Source organism: Palaemon carinicauda, chromosome 44, assembly GCF_036898095.1.
Source record: "Palaemon carinicauda isolate YSFRI2023 chromosome 44, ASM3689809v2, whole genome shotgun sequence".
Classification (NCBI taxonomy): Eukaryota; Metazoa; Arthropoda; class Malacostraca; order Decapoda; family Palaemonidae; genus Palaemon; species Palaemon carinicauda.
Genome location: NC_090768.1, coordinates 50357493 through 50377374, shown reverse-complemented (window position 1 = coordinate 50377374; position 19882 = coordinate 50357493). Strand labels below are relative to the sequence as shown.

The 19882-nt window shown below is 43.0% G+C and overlaps 1 protein-coding gene across 1 annotated transcript in view; it reads left to right on the top strand.

The window, feature by feature from the left end:
- Positions 1 to 19462, top strand: part of AP-1sigma (AP-1 complex subunit sigma-2) — an 84063-nt gene extending 64601 nt beyond the window's left edge. Inside the window, exon 5 of the mRNA XM_068366435.1 lies at positions 17541 to 19462. Within this exon, the coding sequence (XP_068222536.1) occupies positions 17541 to 17585 (45 nt within the window). The 3' untranslated portion in view covers positions 17586 to 19462. The remainder of the gene's footprint in view (positions 1 to 17540) is intronic.
- The last annotated feature ends 420 nt before the right edge of the window (positions 19463 to 19882 follow it).

Here is a 19882-nt window from a genome sequence, read left to right as displayed (position 1 = left end):
TCTGGTATATTTAGCAGTATTTATACCTGTGAAATGGTGCTTTAAGGGAGTGACACAGGTTGAGCCCAGAAATAGATTTTTCCTTCGTCAAAATCCCTTTTCTGTACATAAAGTAAATTTTTAATATTTCCCAATTTTAGACAGGATTATAAGAATCACTTCGTAAGAGTAAAGCTAGTGTATCTATAGTGATTTTCTTACCATCTTTTGTAGTATTATATGTTTTAAATTGATATCTGTATTAAATCTTTACATAAAGTATGGTAATGTGAATGGCTTACATGTCTTCAATTGATAGGTTTTTATAATTTTTTTATACCTTATACAGTATATGGATATACACATGAATGCATAAATTATTAGTATGTATATAGATATGTACATGCATGTTTTGTATATTGTAATATAACAAGGAATACAGTAACCAAAAAAAATGGTGAAAATATCACCTACTAACATAATTAATTAAAGATGTGACAGATTTCTGTACTGTATTGCAATAAGTTCATTACTGTATTATACATTTGTTCCGTAACTGGAATACAAACCTACGCTATTTATTTAGGGGTATTACTTTCTGCGAAGCTGATATCCCTAAATAAATAGCTAAGGTTTGTATCGTTAGGAAAAATACAAATTATCTACGAATTTGTCGTATTAGAAAGTATAGTTATTAAAAGAAAATTGGAGTGCATATAAACCTAGACATAGATAAGGTTGTTGACTTAGTACTTTTAATGAGTACTACAGTCAAATTACTGGTTACATGTAATCATAATTGCCCTGTCTGAGTAAGGCAAAAGTACAGTGAGAGTAGGTACTATGATCGAGCACAATATATAATGAATAAACGGTGCATGATTAATGTGTATAGATTTACTTCTATTAAAAAGCTCACTCATGATGCTCAGACAGGTAGAAGGGATGGTAATAGAAATGTAGTACTGTATTTAGTAACAAGGTGTAACAACATATTATATGTACTTGAAAAATAAAATACAGTACTTCTAAGTAAGCTACAAAAGTGATTAATAATTCATGTTATGTTTGGATCAAATACAAATAATTCTTTTAGCTAAATAGAAACTAAGAAATTACATTCCGTGTAAAATGCAGAATGCTTGCTGCATTTCAGCAAATAAATGGAAAATAAACATTCATATGAACTTAGTAAAATATTTTTAAATATTTAACTTAGCCTGTGAATATATAATAGCTGCAACTCTGCGGCTCGACAGACAACATACTTAAAAAACTCGCGAGCGATCGCTATGCAGGTTGCGGGTGTGCCCACCAGTGCCAACTGTCGGCCAGATACCACTCTCGGATGAAAACAAAACCTTCAATAATTCTCTGTCGACGTTGACGACAAGACGTACTTTTACTCGCTGTAGAACCTGGAGTTTTCCCATCATATTTGGTGAAGTACTTTAATTTGGTTTGAGCCTTCGCAGTACAGGTGTTTTTCTTCAACATAAACTCTTGAACTCTTTTTTGAATCGGATTATTTGTTGATGACTTAGATCGTTTTTGGAATTTTCTTTGACTAATTCAAAATGGCTGACCCTTCTCAAGTTCCTAAGTTTCGAAAGTGTAATGCTAGGGACTGTAATAGGCGTCTTCCAAAGGCTTCTCTCGACCCTCACACTGTTTGTTCCAATTGTCGGGGTAAAACCTGTCAATTGGGAGATCGGTGTGAGGAATGCGTGGGCCTTTCGGAATTCGATTGGATCGAATTTGATAAATATACACGCAGACTAGAGAGAGATAGGGTAAGGAGAAGTTCATCTAGGTCCGTAGATTTTTCCTCTCCACATGCCCCTGAACCTAATCCTTCCCCTGTAGTGGTTGTTCCTAACCCCCCTCCTAGCACTCAGGAACCGTCTATGCAAGACATGTTGCGTGCTATTCATGCCTTGGGGGAGAGAGTTGAGGCTTTAGCAAGTGACCGTAATCAACTCATGGCAGACGTGAAGGAACTCAAGTGCCAAAGTGCCACGGCGGATAGTGGGAAAGTGCTTAGTGTCACGCAAAGTGTTGTGAACAGTGTTGCGACCGAGGGTTCGTCTGTTCGTGCCTGTCGTTCACCTAGTCCGGGACCTCTTTCAAGCTCCCAAGCCCAGGGGAGAAGCAATGTCGTACGACTTATGGGTTCGAGAGGCCTTGATCAGCGAACAGACGTTCCCTCTTTGGTTTCAGGCGTATCTCGTCAAGATCGCCCCTACCATAAGACGAGAGAGCCCATTTTTACCTCGTCGTCCGAAGGCATTTCACGTAAGAAACCATGGAGCAAGGTCTCTAGACCTTTGAAACGCAAGTCGGTCCCTTCAGGACAAGTCCAATGTCCCGGATGTAGTCACTGGGACAGTTCGGACCCGTTGCCGTCATCTGATGACTGCTCGCCGCCTAAGAAAGGCAAAGTTGTGCCGTCTCAGTCGCTAACCCCGTCTGTTACCGCACCCGCTTCCGTAGACCCTAAATGGGTTATACTGCAAGACATGCAGTCTAAGCTTGCGTCCCTTATGGAAGACTACAACGCAGAGAAGGTTTCCGTTGAACCTAGCCGTTTTTCTCATGGAGATACTGGCCGTCAGCCATCCAAGCGTTCTGTTGTGCGTCCTGTTGACGTTGATGTAGCTTTCTCGCGTCAACCAGTTGGGGTTGTACCTCCCCCGATACGGTCCCGTGTGGATTTCCAGCCGCACGTTGACGTTAGGCAACTCACTGATGCGACTGGTGACGTTCAGGACGTTCACCAACCATCAAAGTTGACTTGTTTTGACGCGGTGCGTCAACCTCCGCAACCCAGTATGGTGTTGACTGCACAACCCAGACGGTCTAAACAGTCTCGGGTGGACGCTGTGCGTCCTCGCGCACCTGTTGTTGTTAACAGTTCCCAGACTGTTCAGCAGTTTCAGGACGCTGCATCCTGCTCCGTCACGTATGCACCAGTGCGGCCGGACGCTGCGGGTCAAACGTTGCCTACCCCTTTGCCGTTTTCTCATCAGTTATCAGATGAGGAACTTTCAGATGAGGACGTTGCTGAACCACAGCCTGAGGATCAGCCTTCAGATTTAGATGAGCCTAGAGCAGTTCCACCATCTATGGACTTTAAAAAAGTCATGCTTGTTTTTAAAGAGTTGTTCCCTGAACACTTTATCTCTGTGGCTCCTCGTTCGCCGCCGTCTGAGTTTGTTTTAGGCGTTCCTGCTGCCATGCCAGCCTTTACGAAACTCGTTCTCTCTCGCTCATCCAAGAGAGCTTTACGGCTGTTAGGCGATTGGTTGGAAACCAAGAGGAGTTTAGGGAAGACGGCCTTTGCCTTCCCCCCATCTAAACTCTCGTCTAGATCGAGCGTCTGGTATGCCACGGGAGAAGTTCTCGGCTTGGGAGTTCCTGCCTCTGCCCAGGGCGACTTCTCAAGTCTTGTAGACTCTCCCCGCCGCCTTGCCATGAGACGCTCGAAGATTAGTTGGTCATCCTCGGACCTGGACCACCTTCTTAAAGGCATCTTTAGGGCGTTTGAAGTTTTTAACTTCCTGGACTGGTGTTTGGGAGCCCTGAGTAGGAAAATCTCATCTGCCGATAGGGATGTTTCCTTACTCATTATGTCCTGCATGGACAAGGCCGTCTGCGATGGATCCAACGAGCTTGCCGCCTCATTCACGTCAGGAGTCCTAAAGAAACGAGAGTCTCTGTGCTCTTTTCTGTCAGCAGGAGTGATGCCATGTCAAAGATCTGAGCTACTCTTTGCGCCTTTGTCTAAGTGCTTGTTTCCTGAAGTCTTAGTTAAGGAAATAGCCTTGTCTTTAGTGCTGAAGGACACCCACGATTTAGTTGCGTCCTCGGCTCGCAAAGTTCCCCCTTTGCCTGCCTTGTCTGCTAGACCTAGGATAGACACTCCAGCGTCCAGGTTTATTCCGCCCTTTCGTGGCAGAGCCCCCAGCAGGGGAGGTGCTCGTACCGAAGGGAAGAGAGGAAAGAGGAAAGGATCCAAGTCCTCGCGGGGCAGAGTCTGACTGCCCGCAACTTCAGACAGCAGTAGGTGCCAGACTCAAGAACTTCTGGCAAGCCTGGGAGAAGAGAGGCGCAGGTCAACAATCTCTGAGGTTGCTCAGAGAGGGGTACAAAATCCCTTTTGTACGCAGACCTCCTCTAGCGACGTCCCCCATCGATCTCTCTCCCAGGTACCGAGAGGAAGCAAAGAGACAAGCCCTGAAACTGGAAGTGTCTCTTTTACTAGAGAAGGGAGCGGTGGTCAAAGTCTCGGACCTTCAATCACCGGGGTTTTACAACCGTCTCTTCCTAGTATCAAAGAAGACAGGAGGTTGGAGACCGGTACTAGACGTCAGTGCTCTGAATGTCTTTGTCACAAAGACGAAGTTCACCATGGAGACCACAAAGTCAGTCTTAGCAGCGGTCAGAAAGGGAGACTGGATGGTCTCTCTCGACCTAAGGGACGCTTACTTCCACATCCCCATTCACTCAGATTCCCAACCTTTTCCGAGATTCGTTTTCGACGATGTGGTGTACCAGTTTCGGGCCCTGTGCTTTGGCCTAAGCACAGCTCCTCTCATGTTTACGAGGCTTATGAGGAATTTGGCAAAATTCCTCCATTTATCGGACATCCGAGCCTCCCTTTATTTGGACGACTGGCTTCTCAGAGCCTCTTCCAGTCATCGCTGTCTGAAGGATCTCAATTGGACTCTAGATCTGACCAAGGAATTGGGACTCCTAGTCAATTTGGAAAAGTCCCAGCTGATCCCATCCCAAACTATTCTGTATTTAGGGATGGAGATTCACAGTCCAGTTTTTTGGGCTTTTCCGTCGGCCCCCAGAATAGATCAAGCCCTGCTCGTCATCCAGAAGATGTTGAAGAAAGAACGTTGCTCAGTCAGGAATTGGATGAGTCTGGTAGGAACGCTATCATCCCTGGAACAATTTGTCTCGCTAGGAAGGCTACACCTCCGACCTCTACAATTCCATCTAGCGTTTCACTGGAAAAAGGACAAGACGCTAGAGGCGGTCTCGATCCCGATTTCCGAAAAGATAAAGACTTGTCTGACTTGGTGGAAAGACAATATCAGTCTACGAGAGGGTCTTCCCCTAGCAGTTCAGAAACCCAACCACGTTCTCTTCTCACACGCATCGGACTTGGGCTGGGGCGCGACGCTGGACGGTCGGGAATGCTCAGGTCTGTGGAACTCGAGTCAGAGGAGCATGCATATCAACAGCAAGGAGCTTTTGGCGGTTCACCTGGCCTTGATAAGCTTCGAGAGTCTCCTTCGAGGCAAGGTGGTGGAGGTCAACTCGGACAACACCACGGCCTTGGCGTACATTTCCAAACAGGGAGGTACCCACTCACTGACTCTGTACGAGATCGCAAGGGACCTGTTCATCTGGTCAAAAGATCGAGGCATCTCCCTAGTAACGAGGTTCATCCAGGGCGACTTGAACGTTCTAGCAGATTGTCTTAGTCGGAAAGGTCAAGTAATTCCAACCGAATGGACCCTCCACAAGGATGTGTGCAAGAGACTTTGGGCGACTTGGGGTCAACCCACCATAGATCTCTTTGCAACCTCGTTGACCAAGAGGCTTCCAATCTATTGCTCTCCAGTCCCAGACCCAGCAGCAATACATATAAATGCCTTTCTCCTAGATTGGTCACACCTAGATCTTTACGCATTCCCACCATTCAAGATTGTCAACAAGGTACTGCAGAAATTCGCCTCTCACGAAGGGACAAGGTTGACGTTAGTTGCTCCCCTCTGGCCCGCGAGAGAATGGTTCACCGAGGTACTTCGATGGCTGGTAGACTTTCCCAGAAGTCTTCCTCTAAGAGTAGACCTTCTACGTCAGCCGCACGTAAAGAAGGTACACCAAAGCCTCCATGCTCTTCGTCTGACTGCCTTCAGACTATCGAAAGACTCTCGAGAGCTAGAGGCTTTTCGAAGGAGGCAGCCAGTGCGATTGCTAGAGCGAGGAGAGCTTCTACCATTAGAGTTTACCAGTCGAAGTGGGAAGTCTTCCGAGACTGGTGCAAGTCAGTTTCCGTATCCTCGTCCAGTACCTCTGTAGCCCAAATCGGATGATTTTCTCTTATACCTGAGAAAAGGACGCTCCCTTTCAGCTCCCACGATCAAGGGCTACAGAAGCATGTTGGCCTCGGTCTTCCGGCATAGAGGCTTAGATCTTTCCAACAATAAAGATCTGCAAGACCTTAAGTCTTTTGAGACCTCTAAGGAACGTTGTTTGGCTACACCTGGGTGGAATTTAGACGTGGTCCTAAGATTCCTCATGTCAGACAGGTTTGAGCCTTTACATTCAGCCTCCCTGAAAGATCTCACTCTTAAGACTCTTTTCCTGGTATGCTTGGCCTTGGCTAAAAGAGTCAGTGAGCTTCATGCCTTCAGCAAGAACATCGGGTTTTCGTCAGAAAAAGCCACTTGTTCTCTGCAGCTTGGTTTCCTAGCCAAGAATGAGCTGCCTTCTCAACCTTGGCCTAAATCTTTCGATATTCCTAGCTTATCGGAGATCGTAGGCAATGAACTAGAAAGAGTATTATGCCCTGTTAGAGCTCTTAAGTTCTACTTAGCTCGTACTAAACCTTTACGAGGCAAATCTGAAGCGTTATGGTGTTCGGTTAAGAAACCATCCTTACCTATGTCAAAGAATGCTTTGTCATATTTTATCAGATTGTTAATACGAGAAGCTCATTCACACTTGAGTGAGGAAGACCGATCTTTGCTTAAGGTTAAGACGCACGAGGTTAGAGCTGTAGCAACTTCCGTGGCCTTTAAGCAAAATAGATCTCTGCAAAGTATCATGGACGCGACCTTTTGGAGAAGTAAGTCAGTGTTCGTGTCATTTTACTTGAAAGATGTCCAGACTCTTTACGAGAACTGCTACACACTGGGACCATTCGTAGCAGCGAGTGCAGTAGTGGGTGAGGGCTCAACCACTACAATTCCCTAATTCCATATCCTTTTAATCTGTCTCTTGAAATGTTTTTAATGTTGTTTTTATGGGTTGTTCGGAAGGCTAAGAAGCCTTTCGCATCCTGGTTGATTTGGCAGGTGGTCAAAGTCATTTCTTGAGAGCGCCCAAATTAGGGGTTTGATGAGGTCCTGTTGTATGGGTTGCAGCCCTTGATACTTCAGCTCCTGGGAGTCTGTCAGCATCCTAAGAGGATCGCTGGGCTCCATGAGGAAGACAGACTTACAAGGCAGAGTAATCGTCTAAGTCGACTTCCTTACCAGGTACCTATTTATTTTGGTTTTGTCATATTGATAACTGTCAAAATGAAAAAACTCTTAGCTTATACGCTGTAAACATATTTAACTCTGGTCTCTACCCACCTCCTTGGGTGTGAATCAGCTATTATATATTCACCGGCTAAGTTAAATATTTAAAAATGATATTTTAATTATAAAATAAATTTTTGAATATACTTACCCGGTGAATATATAAATTAAATGACCCTCCCTTCCTCCCCAATAGAGACGCAGTGGGACGAGAAGAATTGAAGGTTTTGTTTACATCTGAGAGTGGTATCTGGCCGACAGTTGGCGCTGGTGGGCACACCCGCAACCTGCATAGCGATCGCTCGCGAGTTTTTTAAGTGTGTTGTCTGTCGAGCCGCAGAGTTGCAGCTATTATATATAATCACCGGGTAAGTATATTCAAAAATTTATTTCATAATTAAAATATCATATTTACTGTAAAAGATAACGTTGCCTGCACATCGAGTGTGTTATGAAAGTACTCAAATAACAGGAAAATTCATTAAAGTCTCTCTAAAACTTATCAGATTACTCCAAACATTATATCATAGGAATATTACAAGAAATACTGTACTTGCATGCCTTATATTCAAATTAAAATTTCTTTTATTGAATTTGATTAAAGATTAAAGACTTCTCATCTTATTTCATAGCACATCAGACCATCAACAAATCTAGAAATGTGACTTTTAATCTGCTATCAGCTTGATTACTAATTGAAAATTTTGATTTAAGGAGGTTTTAAAACTAATATTAGGAGTATAATTAGCACCATATTTATTTCGCTTATATATTTCTGCCCTCCCTTCTTATGCTAATGTTGTTTCCATATTGTGAATTGCAGTCATTTGGAAGGCTATAAAAGAGAAGAGTTTTGTATTTTGAACATGATGATGTTACCCATTTCCGCAGGATTTATTTTGAACGTGTTACAGAATAGCATAGAGGATTTCAGTTTCTGCCTATGAAGGTGATTCTTATTCAGTATGTACAGGAAAGTCCTGTCATGAGGACTATGTGTGTGGTAAGTATGTTTTTTAATTTATAAGGGTATGAACAGATATGAGAAGTTTTCCTCGAAAGGGAGCAATAAAGCACTTATATTTACAGTCTTCAACTGTATTCTTGAATTTGGTCCCTGTTACTTTTTCTTTATTGTTTTAATTTTAATTTTTCAACATTTAACTTAGCCGGTGATTATAATAGCTGCAACTCTGTTGCTCGATAGAAAACTCTAAGGTAAAACTCGCCAGCGATCGCTACACAGGTTGCTGGTGTGCCCAACAGCGCCATCTGTCGTCCAGATACCCAGTACTCAATGTAAACAAAAGACTCAATTTTCTCTCTGTCGTGCTACCGAGAAGACGTACTTACTCGCTGTTGCTAAACTGGATTTGTTTTCACAACTAATTGGTGAAGTACACTATTCTAGTTTTGAGCTTTCGCTGTGCAGGCTTTCTCTTCACAAATCCTTGAAGTCTTTTTGATTACGGATTCTTTGTTGATGACTTTTTGATAGTTTTTGAATTCCCCTTTGACCAATTCAAAATGGCTGACCCTTCACAAGTCCCAAAATTTAGGAAGTGCAATGCTAGGGACTGTTCAAGGCGTCTTCCAAAGGCCTCTATCGACCCTCACACTGTTTGTTCCAATTGTCGGGATAAAACCTGTCAATTGGAAGATCGATGTGAGAAGTGCGTTGGGCTTTCGGAATTCAATTTTATCGAATTCCAAAAGTATACACGTAGGCTAGAGAGAGATAGAGTTAGGAGAAGTTCCTCTCGTTCTATTGACATTTCCTCTCCTCATGCCCCACAACCTATTCCTTCCCCTGTAGTGGTTGCTCCTAATCCCCCTCCTGGCACTCAGGAACCTTCGATGGCTGATATGATGCGTGCCATCCAAGCTCTGGGTGAGAGAGTTGAGTCCCTGGCTAGTGACCGTAATCAGCTCATGGCGGATGTGAAGGAGCTGAAGTGTAAAAGTGCAGTGGGAAGTGTTAAAGTGAGTGATAGTGTTGTGGATAGTGTTGCGCTTGAGGGTTCGTCTGTTCGTGCCTGTCGTCCTCCTAGTCCGGGACCTCTTGCAAGCTCCCAAGTCCAGGGGAGAAGCAATGTCGTACGACAAATGGGTTCGAGAGGCTTTAATCAGCGAACAGACGTTCCCTCCGTGGTATCGGGCGTATCTACCCAAGATCGCCCCTGCCTAACAAAGACGAGAGAGCCCATTTATACCTCGTCTTCGGAAGGTGTTTCTCGCAAGAAACCATGGACCAAGGTCTCACGACCGTTAAAGCGCAAGTCGGTCCCTTCCGCACAAGTCCAACGGCCCAGCTGTAGCCACTGGGTCAGTTCGGACTCGCTGCAGTCATCCGATGACTGCTCACCTCCTAAGAGAGGCAAAGCGGTACCGCTTCAGACAGTTACACCGTCTGTCGCCGCACCTGCTCCTGTAGACCCTAATTGGTCTTTACTGCAAGACATGCAGTCTCAACTAACGTCGCTTATGCAGGACTTTCGTGCGGAGAAGGTTGCTGCCGCACCAGCTAGTGCAGCTCTTTGCCTACAACCACCCACACGATCGGTTGTGCGTCCTGGGGACGCTGAGGTAACCTTGTCACGCACTCCAGTTGAGAGAGTTCCGCCACCCATGTGTTCCAGTGTGATCTGCCAGCCGCATGTTGACGTTCAGCGACGCACGGAGGTATCCGTTGACGTTCGTGCGGTTCAACAACCGTCAGAGTTGTTTTGTTTTGACGCGGTGCGTCAACCTCCGCAACCCAGTGTGGTTGCCACTGCTCACCCACATCAGTCTAGACAGTCTGGAGTAGACGCTGTGCGTCCCCGCGCTGCTATGGTTGTTGCCAGCTCACAGACTGGGCAACAGTTCCATGACGTTGAGTCCGGCTCAGTCACGTATGCACCCGTGCGACCGGACTCAGCTAACCAGCCGTTACCCACTCCGTTGCCGCTTCCTCATCAATACTCGGATGAGGGACTTTCTGATGATGATGGTGCTGCACACGTAGATGAACCGCATTCAGAACTGGACGAGCCTAAGTCTACGCAACCCTCTTTGGACTTTAGGAAAGTTTTGGCCCTGTTCAAAGAGATGTTTCCGGACCAGTTTGTGTCTGTGGCTCCGCGTTCTCCTCCGTCAGAGTTTGTGTTAGGCATGCCGTCAACCACTCCTGCCTTTACTAGACTCGTCCTCGCACGCTCGTCCAAGAGAGCTTTGCGGGTGATAGGAGAATGGCTACAGTCCAAAAAGAGTTTAGGGAAGACAGCTTTTACATTTCCCCCTGCTAGACTCTCTTCTAGATCGAGCGTCTGGTATGCCACGAGAGAAGTTCTCGGCTTGGGAGTTCCTGCCTCTGCCCAGGGCGACTTCTCAAGTCTTGTAGACTCTCCCCGCCGCCTAGCCATGAGACGCTCAAAAATATGTTGGTCATCTTCGGACCTGGACCACCTTTTGAAAGGTATCTTTAGAGCCTTCGAGGTTTTTAACTTCCTAGACTGGTGTCTAGGAGCTCTTAGCACAAAGATCTCTCCGATGGAGAAGGAGACTTCCTTGCTCATTATGTCCTGCATGGACAAGGCCGTACGTGATGGGTCTAATGAGCATGCTGCATCTTTTGTGTCCGGAGTCCTTAAGAAGCGCAAAAACCTATGCTCATTCCTTTCAGCTGGAGTTACACCATGCCAGAGATCCGAACTTCTGTTTGCTCCTCTTTCCAAGTGCCTTTTTCCAGAGGACCTGATTAAGGAAATTGCCGCTTCTTTGATACAGAAGGATACTCACGATCTTGTTGCGTCATCTGCTCGCAAAGCCACCCCTTTGCCTACCCTGTCAGCTAGACCAAGGATGGACACTCCAGCGTCCCGTTTTATTCCGCCCTTTCGTGGCAGAGCCTCCAGCAGAGGAGGTGCTCGTGCCGAAGGGAGACGTGGAAAGAAGAAAGGAACCAAGTCCTTTAAGGGCAGAGTCTGACTGCCAGCTTCTTCAGACAGCAGTGGGAGCCAGACTCAAGAACTTCTGGCAGACCTGGGAAAAGAGAGGCGCAGATGCACAATCTGTGAAGTTGCTCAGAGAAGGGTACAAGATCCCGTTTGTACGAAAACCCCCTCTAGCAACGTCTCCCATTGATCTCTCTCCCAGGTACAGAGAGGAAGACAAGAGACGAGCATTGAAACAGGAAGTGTCTCTCTTACTAGAGAAGGGAGCGGTAGTCAAAGTCCTGGACCATCAAACCCCGGGATTCTACAACCGTCTCTTCTTGGTGTCAAAGAAGACAGGAGGGTGGAGGCCGGTGCTAGACGTCAGTGCGCTGAATGTCTTTGTCACAAAGCAGACGTTCTCCATGGAGACGACAAAGTCTGTTCTAGCAGCGGTCAGAAGGGAAGACTGGATGGTCTCTTTAGACCTAAGGGACGCCTACTTCCACGTCCCCATCCACCCGGACTCCCAACCTTTTCTGAGATTTGTCTTCGAAAAGGTTGTCTACCAGTTTCAAGCCCTGTGCTTTGGCCTAAGCACAGCTCCTCTTGTGTTTACGAGGCTGATGAGGAATGTAGCCAAATTCCTTCATTTAGCGGACATCCGAGCCTCCCTCTATTTGGACGACTGGCTTCTCAGAGCTTCTTCCAGTCGTCGCTGTCTGAAGGATCTAAAGTGGACCCTAGATCTGACCAAGGAATTGGGTCTCCTTGTCAATATGGAAAAGTCACAAGTGGTCCCATCCCAAACTATTGTGTATTTAGGGATGGAGATTCACAGTGTAGCTTTTCGGGCTTTTCCGTCGGCCCCCAGAACAAGCCAAGCCCAGTTATGCATCCAGAACATGCTGAAGAAGGAACGATGTTCAGTCAGGAAGTGGATGAGTCTGATAGGGACGCTATCATCCCTGGAACAGTTCGTGTCATTAGGAAGACTACACCTCCGTCCTCTTCAATATCACCTAGCATTTCACTGGAAAAAGGACAAGACGCTAGAAGCGGTCTCGATCCCCATTTCCGAGAAGATGAAGTCTTGCTTGACATGGTGGAAGGACAGTATCAGCCTCAGAGAGGGTCTGCCCCTGGCTGTTCAGACTCCCAACCACGTTCTCTTCTCGGACGCATCGGACGTAGGCTGGGGTGCGACATTAGATGGTCGGAAATGCTCGGGAATATGGAACTCGAGTCAAAGGACAATGCATATCAACTGCAAGGAGCTACTGGCAGTACATCTGGCCTTGAAAAGCTTCAGGTCTCTCCTTCAAGGCAAAGTGGTGGAGGTGAACTCGGACAACACCACTGCTTTGGCGTACATCTCCAAGCAAGGAGGGACCCACTCACTGACGTTGTACGAGATCGCAAGGGACCTCCTCACCTGGTCAAAAGGTCTAAACATATCACTAGTAACGAGGTTCATCCAAGGCAACTTGAATGTCATGGCAGATTGTCTCAGTTGGAAGGGACAAATAATTCCAACAGAATGGACCCTCCACAAGGATGTATGCAAGAGACTTTGGGCCACCTGGGGCCAGCCAACCATAGATCTCTTTGCAACCTCGATGACCAAGAGGCTCCCAATATATTGCTCACCAATCCCGGACCCAGCAGCAGTTCATATAGATGCCTTTCTCCTAGATTGGTCACATCTAGATCTATATGCATTCCCTCCGTTCAAGATTGTCAACAAGGTACTGCAGAAGTTCGCCTCTCACGAAGGGACAAGGTTGACGCTAGTTGCTCCCCTCTGGCCCGCGAGAGAATGGTTCACCGAGGTACTTCGATGGCTAGTAGACGTTCCCAGAACTCTTCCTCTAAGGGTGGACCTTCTACGTCAGCCACACATAAAGAAGGTACACCAAGGCCTCCACACTCTTCGTCTGACTGCCTTCAGACTATCGAAAGACTCTCGAGAGCTAGAGGCTTTTCGAAGGAGGCAGCCAGAGCGATTGCTAGAGCAAGGAGAACATCCACCCTTAGAGTCTACCAATCGAAGTGGGAAGTCTTCCGAAACTGGTGCAAGTCAGTATCTGTATCCTCGACCAGTACCTCTGTAACTCAAATAGCTGACTTCCTCTTATATCTGAGGAAAGAACGATCTCTTTCAGCTCCCACTATCAAGGGTTACAGAAGCATGTTGGCATCAGTCTTCCGTCACAGAGGCTTAGATCTTTCCAACAATAAAGATCTACAGGACCTCCTTAAGTCTTTTGAGACCACGAAGGAGCGTCGTTTGGTTACACCTGGTTGGAATTTAGACGTGGTACTAAGATTCCTCATGTCAGACAGGTTCGAGCCGCTACAATCAGCCTCCCTGAAAGATCTCACATTAAAGACACTTTTCCTGGTATGCTTAGCCACAGCTAAAAGAGTCAGTGAGATTCATGCCTTCAGCAAGAACATCGGATTCTCATCTGAAACGGCTACATGTTCTCTACAACTTGGTTTTCTAGCCAAAAACGAGCTGCCTTCTCGACCTTGGCCAAAATCGTTCGATATTCCAAGCTTATCGAATATGGCTGGAAATGAACTAGAAAGAGTCTTATGCCCTGTGAGAGCTCTTAAGTTCTATTTAAAACGAACTAAACCTTTACGAGGCCCGTCTGAAGCTTTATGGTGTTCAGTTAAGAAACCATCTTTGCCTATGTCAAAGAATGCTTTATCCTATTTTATCAGACTGTTAATATGAGAAGCTCATACCCATCTGAGTGAGGAAGACCAAGCTTTGCTGAAGGTAAGGACACACGAAGTTAGAGCTGTCGCAACTTCCGTGGCCTTTAAACAAAATAGATCTCTGCGAAGTATAATGGACGCAACCTATTGGAGAAGCAAGTCAGTGTTCGCGTCTTTTTATCTTAAGGATGTCCAGTCTCTTTACGAGGACTGCTACACTCTGGGACCATTCGTAGCAGCGAGTGCAGTAGTGGGTGAGGGCTCAACCACAACAATTCCCTAATTCCATAACCTTTTTAATCTTTCTCTTGAAATGTTTTTATTGTTGTTTTTGGGTTGTCCGGAAGGCTAAGAAGCCTTTCGCATCCTGGTTGATTTGGCGGGTGGTCAAAGTCATTTCTTGAGAAGCGCCTAGATTAGGGGTTTTGATGAGGTCCTGTTGTATGGGTTGCAACCCTTGATACTTCAGATCCTAGGGGTCGATCAGCATCCTGAGAGGATCGCGAGGCTCCGTAAGGAAGACGTACTTAAAAAGGCAGAGTAATTGTTCAAGTCGACTTCCTTACCAGGTACCTATTTATTTTGTTTTTGTTATTTTGATAACTTCTAAAATGAAATAAAAACTCTTAGCTCATAATAATGTAAACATATATTGCTGGTCTCTACCCACCCCCCTGGGTGTGAATCAGCTATTATAAACACCGGCTAAGTTAAATATTGAAAAATGTTATTTTGATAATAAAATAAATTTTTGAATATACTTACCCGGTGATTATAAATTAAAGGACCCTCCCTTCCTCCCCAATAGAGACGCAGTGGAACGAGGAGAAAATTGAGTCTTTTGTTTACATTGAGTACTGGGTATCTGGACGACAGATGGCGCTGTTGGGCACACCCGCAACCTGTGTAGCGATCGCTGGCGAGTTTTACCTTAGAGTTTTCTGTCGAGCAACAGAGTTGCAGCTATTATAATCACCGGGTAAGTATATTCAAAAATTTATTTTATTATCTAAATAACATTTTTCATGAACCCCTCTACTGCCATTAATGTGTGTAACATTATACCTGATGGATTATTTAAATTTTCATGGCTGGCTGATGTTGCCAACACACTAAATAAGTGCTTTGAAAGAGAGAAATTCCAACAGCTCCTACACATAAAACGGAAAATCTATTTTTGGGTGAGATTGCAATGGCGTCATGATGGAAGGTTCCTGTAGTCAAATATACCCTAGGAAGCTACTGAAGGAACCTTCCATCAGGACGACATGGCCTGAGCCCAAAAATGTGATATAAACTGCTTAGAGGTGCGTACTTTCAATGAACAGGGTGTTTATGTCAACATAACACCATAGAAATAAACAACTGTTGTGGTTGGTTGCTGAAAGGCCCAGCAAGTGGTAGGCATAAAGGTATCCGGAAATCATAGCTCGTCTTACATTTCTTCATTCAGTGTCTTTCATCAATGAGAAGCTTGACAACTTGATAGAGGTAAGTTCATGACCACAAAAAATCCTGAAGTATTTTCAGGAGCCGCTAATATAAAACAACTTTACTGGTTTTTTAAGATATGTAATCAATTTCTTAATAATCAAAATATTTAGTCCCTGCTGGGAAAGCACCTCCAGTGACAATTACTTTGTTTAATGTAAAGAAGTTCCTTGCTCAAAAAGAAAAACTTTGATGGGATAGTACAGTACAGTATATAATTAGCACCACTGTAGGAACTTCAGGCTTCATGAGGTGGTTTTATACACTAAAAGCAATTGGTATACAGTGTCCTTATGGTGTAAGAACCTATTTTTCTTTTGCATAGCCTTGTTTTGAGGATTTGCAGTAGCCACAAATATTTATTAGAAGATTAGGTATAGCTTCTCTACTGTTACAATGTCATTATCATCTTAAGCTTCTTATGGTTTCAGAATGAATGAGGGATTTTGACGAAGGAAAAAACTATTTCTGGGCTCGACCTGTGTCGCTCCGTGAAATGCTCCCCTAGCACCATTTCTAAGGCATAGTTATTGCTTAATATACCAGAGAAAAAAAGACGCATGGAATGCCAGGAATAAACCTAGGTCGCTCACTCTTTGAGTGTCGGTATAGAAAACTGGGGCGTGATTGAACCACGACCATAGATCCCTCACCAGTTAGACCTCTCCTTCATCAACATCCCCCCTCTACCCCTACATCTCTCCACCCCTTATCATCATTCCTTTATCAGCACCTGCGTTGGTCAGACGTGTTTTATTTGGCTTGGTGTTATTTTGTGTTTTTGAAGATGTCCGACGTTTTAGATATATATAAACCGGTGTTGCAACAACTATGGTCATTGATGCTGAAGCATGAGTTTTAGGTCTGTGTGGTAACACTGTCTCTTTACTGTATACATTTCATATTAGGTTAGATTCTATTTGGAACTTGTTTTCAGTATGTTCAAAATTTATAAATAGTGTTTTGGGCTATCCATAATGTACTGTACTGTACTTTGAATCGTTAGTTTGAAAGAGGTAATAAAGTTTACATTTATGAACCCAAATGACTTGTTGGTTAATTCTGATTCTTGTATAATGGTTTTAGAATGTAAGCCTTCTTGTGTTCTTTAATTAAGGTAGAGAGTATCTTTTCAATCTTGAATTAGTGCTGATGCACAAACTTATTTTTGAAATGTTGGTTGCTCATTTGGTGGATAATTACAGCTACCTTGTAATATGGTTTTTTTTTATGTATAATTTCTTATTGCTGCTCGAGTACTTAGGACCTTATTCATTGATAATTCAATTCTGATGTCATATTCAACATTGGGTATTATTGTATTCTTTTATCCCATAGAAAGGGAGCGAGTGTCAGGTACACAATTTAGAATTGTATTGGCTAACTGAGACTTTGGAAGATAGTCTATTTTCTTTTTTATCACAATCGACTCGATAGATTTTTGGAAGGATATTCTTCACCTCTCAAGATCCTTTGTGTCTATCAGCATTAATCACTTTATTGCATCTATTTGTTCTTATTATCCTTGATGAATAATTTATAAGGAAATTATCCTTGGAGTTTAGAAGGATAACAAGGTATTGTCAATGTATTTAGTATAGTCCTGGCTGGCTTAGGATGCTGCAGGAAAGGCAATATGATACAGACCAAAGGAAGAACAGTGATGAAATTATAGTGTGACACTTCAAGAATTCATTGACTTAATGAAGATGGTGAGCTGCATGAGTATCAGTTTGGTCTTGGAAGAAGACAAATGGGGACCTGAATACTGTATCTCAAATGCTGAATAATCAACGCAAGGATGGCTCTATGCATACACATGTTCATTCAAGAGAGGGAAAGAGTTAAAAGGTTTTTTAATACACCATGCAGGCTATGTACGAGTCCTGGGATAATAACAATAATGATAATAGTATGCTTATGATAAGCGATAATAATCATACTTTATTGGAGATGATATAGTAAGTGTATGTGAGGATTACCCAAGATTTTTTTGCTTTAAGAGTAAATTTTCCATCTAAATTTATAGTTTTTTTTCATAATGTTTTTAATTATTTCATTTGATCTTGAAGTGCTTTTATTTTTAATTTTATGTTTGCAGGAAGAAACCCCACAAGGGCTTTTTGAAGATCATGGCCTCGGCTAATGATAACAAGTTAAGACCTCCTCCATCTCAGGGTCTGTGTTTGATGACTCTTGATGGGGAACTCATGAACTGGAGGGGTGACGCTTGATTTTGCAGCTGTCATTTGAGAATGAAGCCTAAAGTTGTAAGTTAGTGATTGATTATATGTAAATGAAATAGATAGTAATTTAGCCAGAAAACTTAGGCAACTTAGAAATGTGAAGTAGTGTTAATTAGTCTTTTAAGTATATCCTTATCTTGTTTATTCCTGATTTCATTTGAATTTTAATGAAAATGCGAGGCTCAGGACTTCATGTAACACATTTTTTTACTACTAAAACTAAAAACTTCATAGATTATAGATGACTATGAACTCCTACAAAAGTTTTGTTTGATTAGACAGGGTTTTCTGTATTGGGGTATTTCATTCTACAATTAGTGTTTTCAAGTCTCATGTACGATACAGTATAAATATGTTGATAATGCTCTCCTGTGGAAATTTAAGGGTGTGGTAAATGACTTAATCAGTGAACACACAGCCATTTAGTTACTTCCTAGTCATTATTCCTGTCAAGTGCATTTTATGGTTAGAACTGTATTTGCATTGCATTAGAGCTGTTAGGTTATTTTGTTCATTTTTATTTTTAGTGGGTGTTTCATTATACCCGTCCATATGTTATTTTAGCATCTCAATCTTTTGTTGCCATAATGGCCTCTTTTAGTTAACTTTCTCACAATTTTACTGCATATTTGATGAGAATTATTTTTGTTTGTAGAACATGTAATGATACTTTAGAACTTGACATAAACATATCAGAGTTGTATCTGCTCTCATATTGTCTGAGTCAAACGGAAATATTTAGGGAAAGTGGGATGATAAAAACAAAAAGTAGAGTTAATAGTGAATTTAATGTTACTTGGTAAGAGGCCAAGTAGTGTATAACAGTCGGACCCCCTCCAATTTTTTTGGAGATTATGACATTCCATTGTATATTTTTCTCTTCAGAAGGGTAATGGGTAGGTGATGGCTGTACCGCCAATCGCATCTTAGCCCTAAGTCACCATGGTAATGATCTGTTTTCACATATGAGTTTTTTTTGTATACTTAATGTCATGTTTGTCAGGGTATTGAACATTATATATTCTTTAGTTGCATAAGAGTATATAAATACTTGAAGTGCAAATGAGTTAAAACAAAATATGATAAAATGGAAAAGTTAGTGGATTAGTGCTAAGCTTAAGAAGGTTAATTTGAAAGTATGCTCATAAGTATATTTGTCTGTGTTGGCCGCTACTGTACTTTTATTCTCTATAGGGAATTGTGTTAAGGATCCGTAACAATGTGGTTTGGTTGAACTATTCAGAAATATAATGCAGATGGAAATGGGGAAGTGGTTAAGTATCCTGCACGGAGGTGAAGGTGAGTAGTTTTGGAGGGGCATAACATGATTAAAAAAAAAAATAGAGTGAAAATTGTCTTAATGCAGATTTAGTTTTATAAAACCATTACAGGAGTCTTCACCAACGAAACGCTAGTTCAGCAAATTGTTATTTGGCCGGGCAGCCTTATGAGGTTATTGGTCATATTGGAATTGAAAGACATTAACTGTACAAGAGACCTAAGTCTGAACATGATGGAGATTCAGATTGCTTGTCTGATAAGATATTAATGATGTCAACTGAAGAAAAAACTTGTACTTTCAAAAGTAGAAAATACTTACAACTTGTACTTTGGATAACTGTATTTTGTTAATAAATCAGTAACAATGGACTGCTATTAGAATACGTTAGATTTACATTTCATGACACATTTTGTCTATGGTTAGATAGCTTTGTATCAGGTAGAGACTGTATTTGATTCTACACAATGAATTTAAAGGCTTGTATTGTAAATATTACATGCAATTCACTAGTTCAGTTTACAACTCTTCTCGATGCAGAAAATATTCTCCGGTACGACTTGTATTTAGGGAAGCGCAGAGCTTCAACACCTAAGAATATCATACTGTACTTTTATTCTGATTCATCATTGAATTAATACAAACTTAAGTTTGTTCTTCAATCACTCGAGCACTTTAAACCACTAGTGTGGCCATGAATATTAAGGTGTAAGCGGAAATTTGTATCTTGGATTGGGTTTTATTGCTGCTTTAGGTACTCATGGTAATTGACTTGACGGTTTGGTTAAACTTTCACTCTGTGGCTACTACTCCCCTTTAGAAATTCACTTCTAAATTTCTATCTACATTAATTTAGATTATTATTGGAAGCTTTTTATTAATTTTAAATGGTCATTGCATAATCAATTTGCCTTTAAT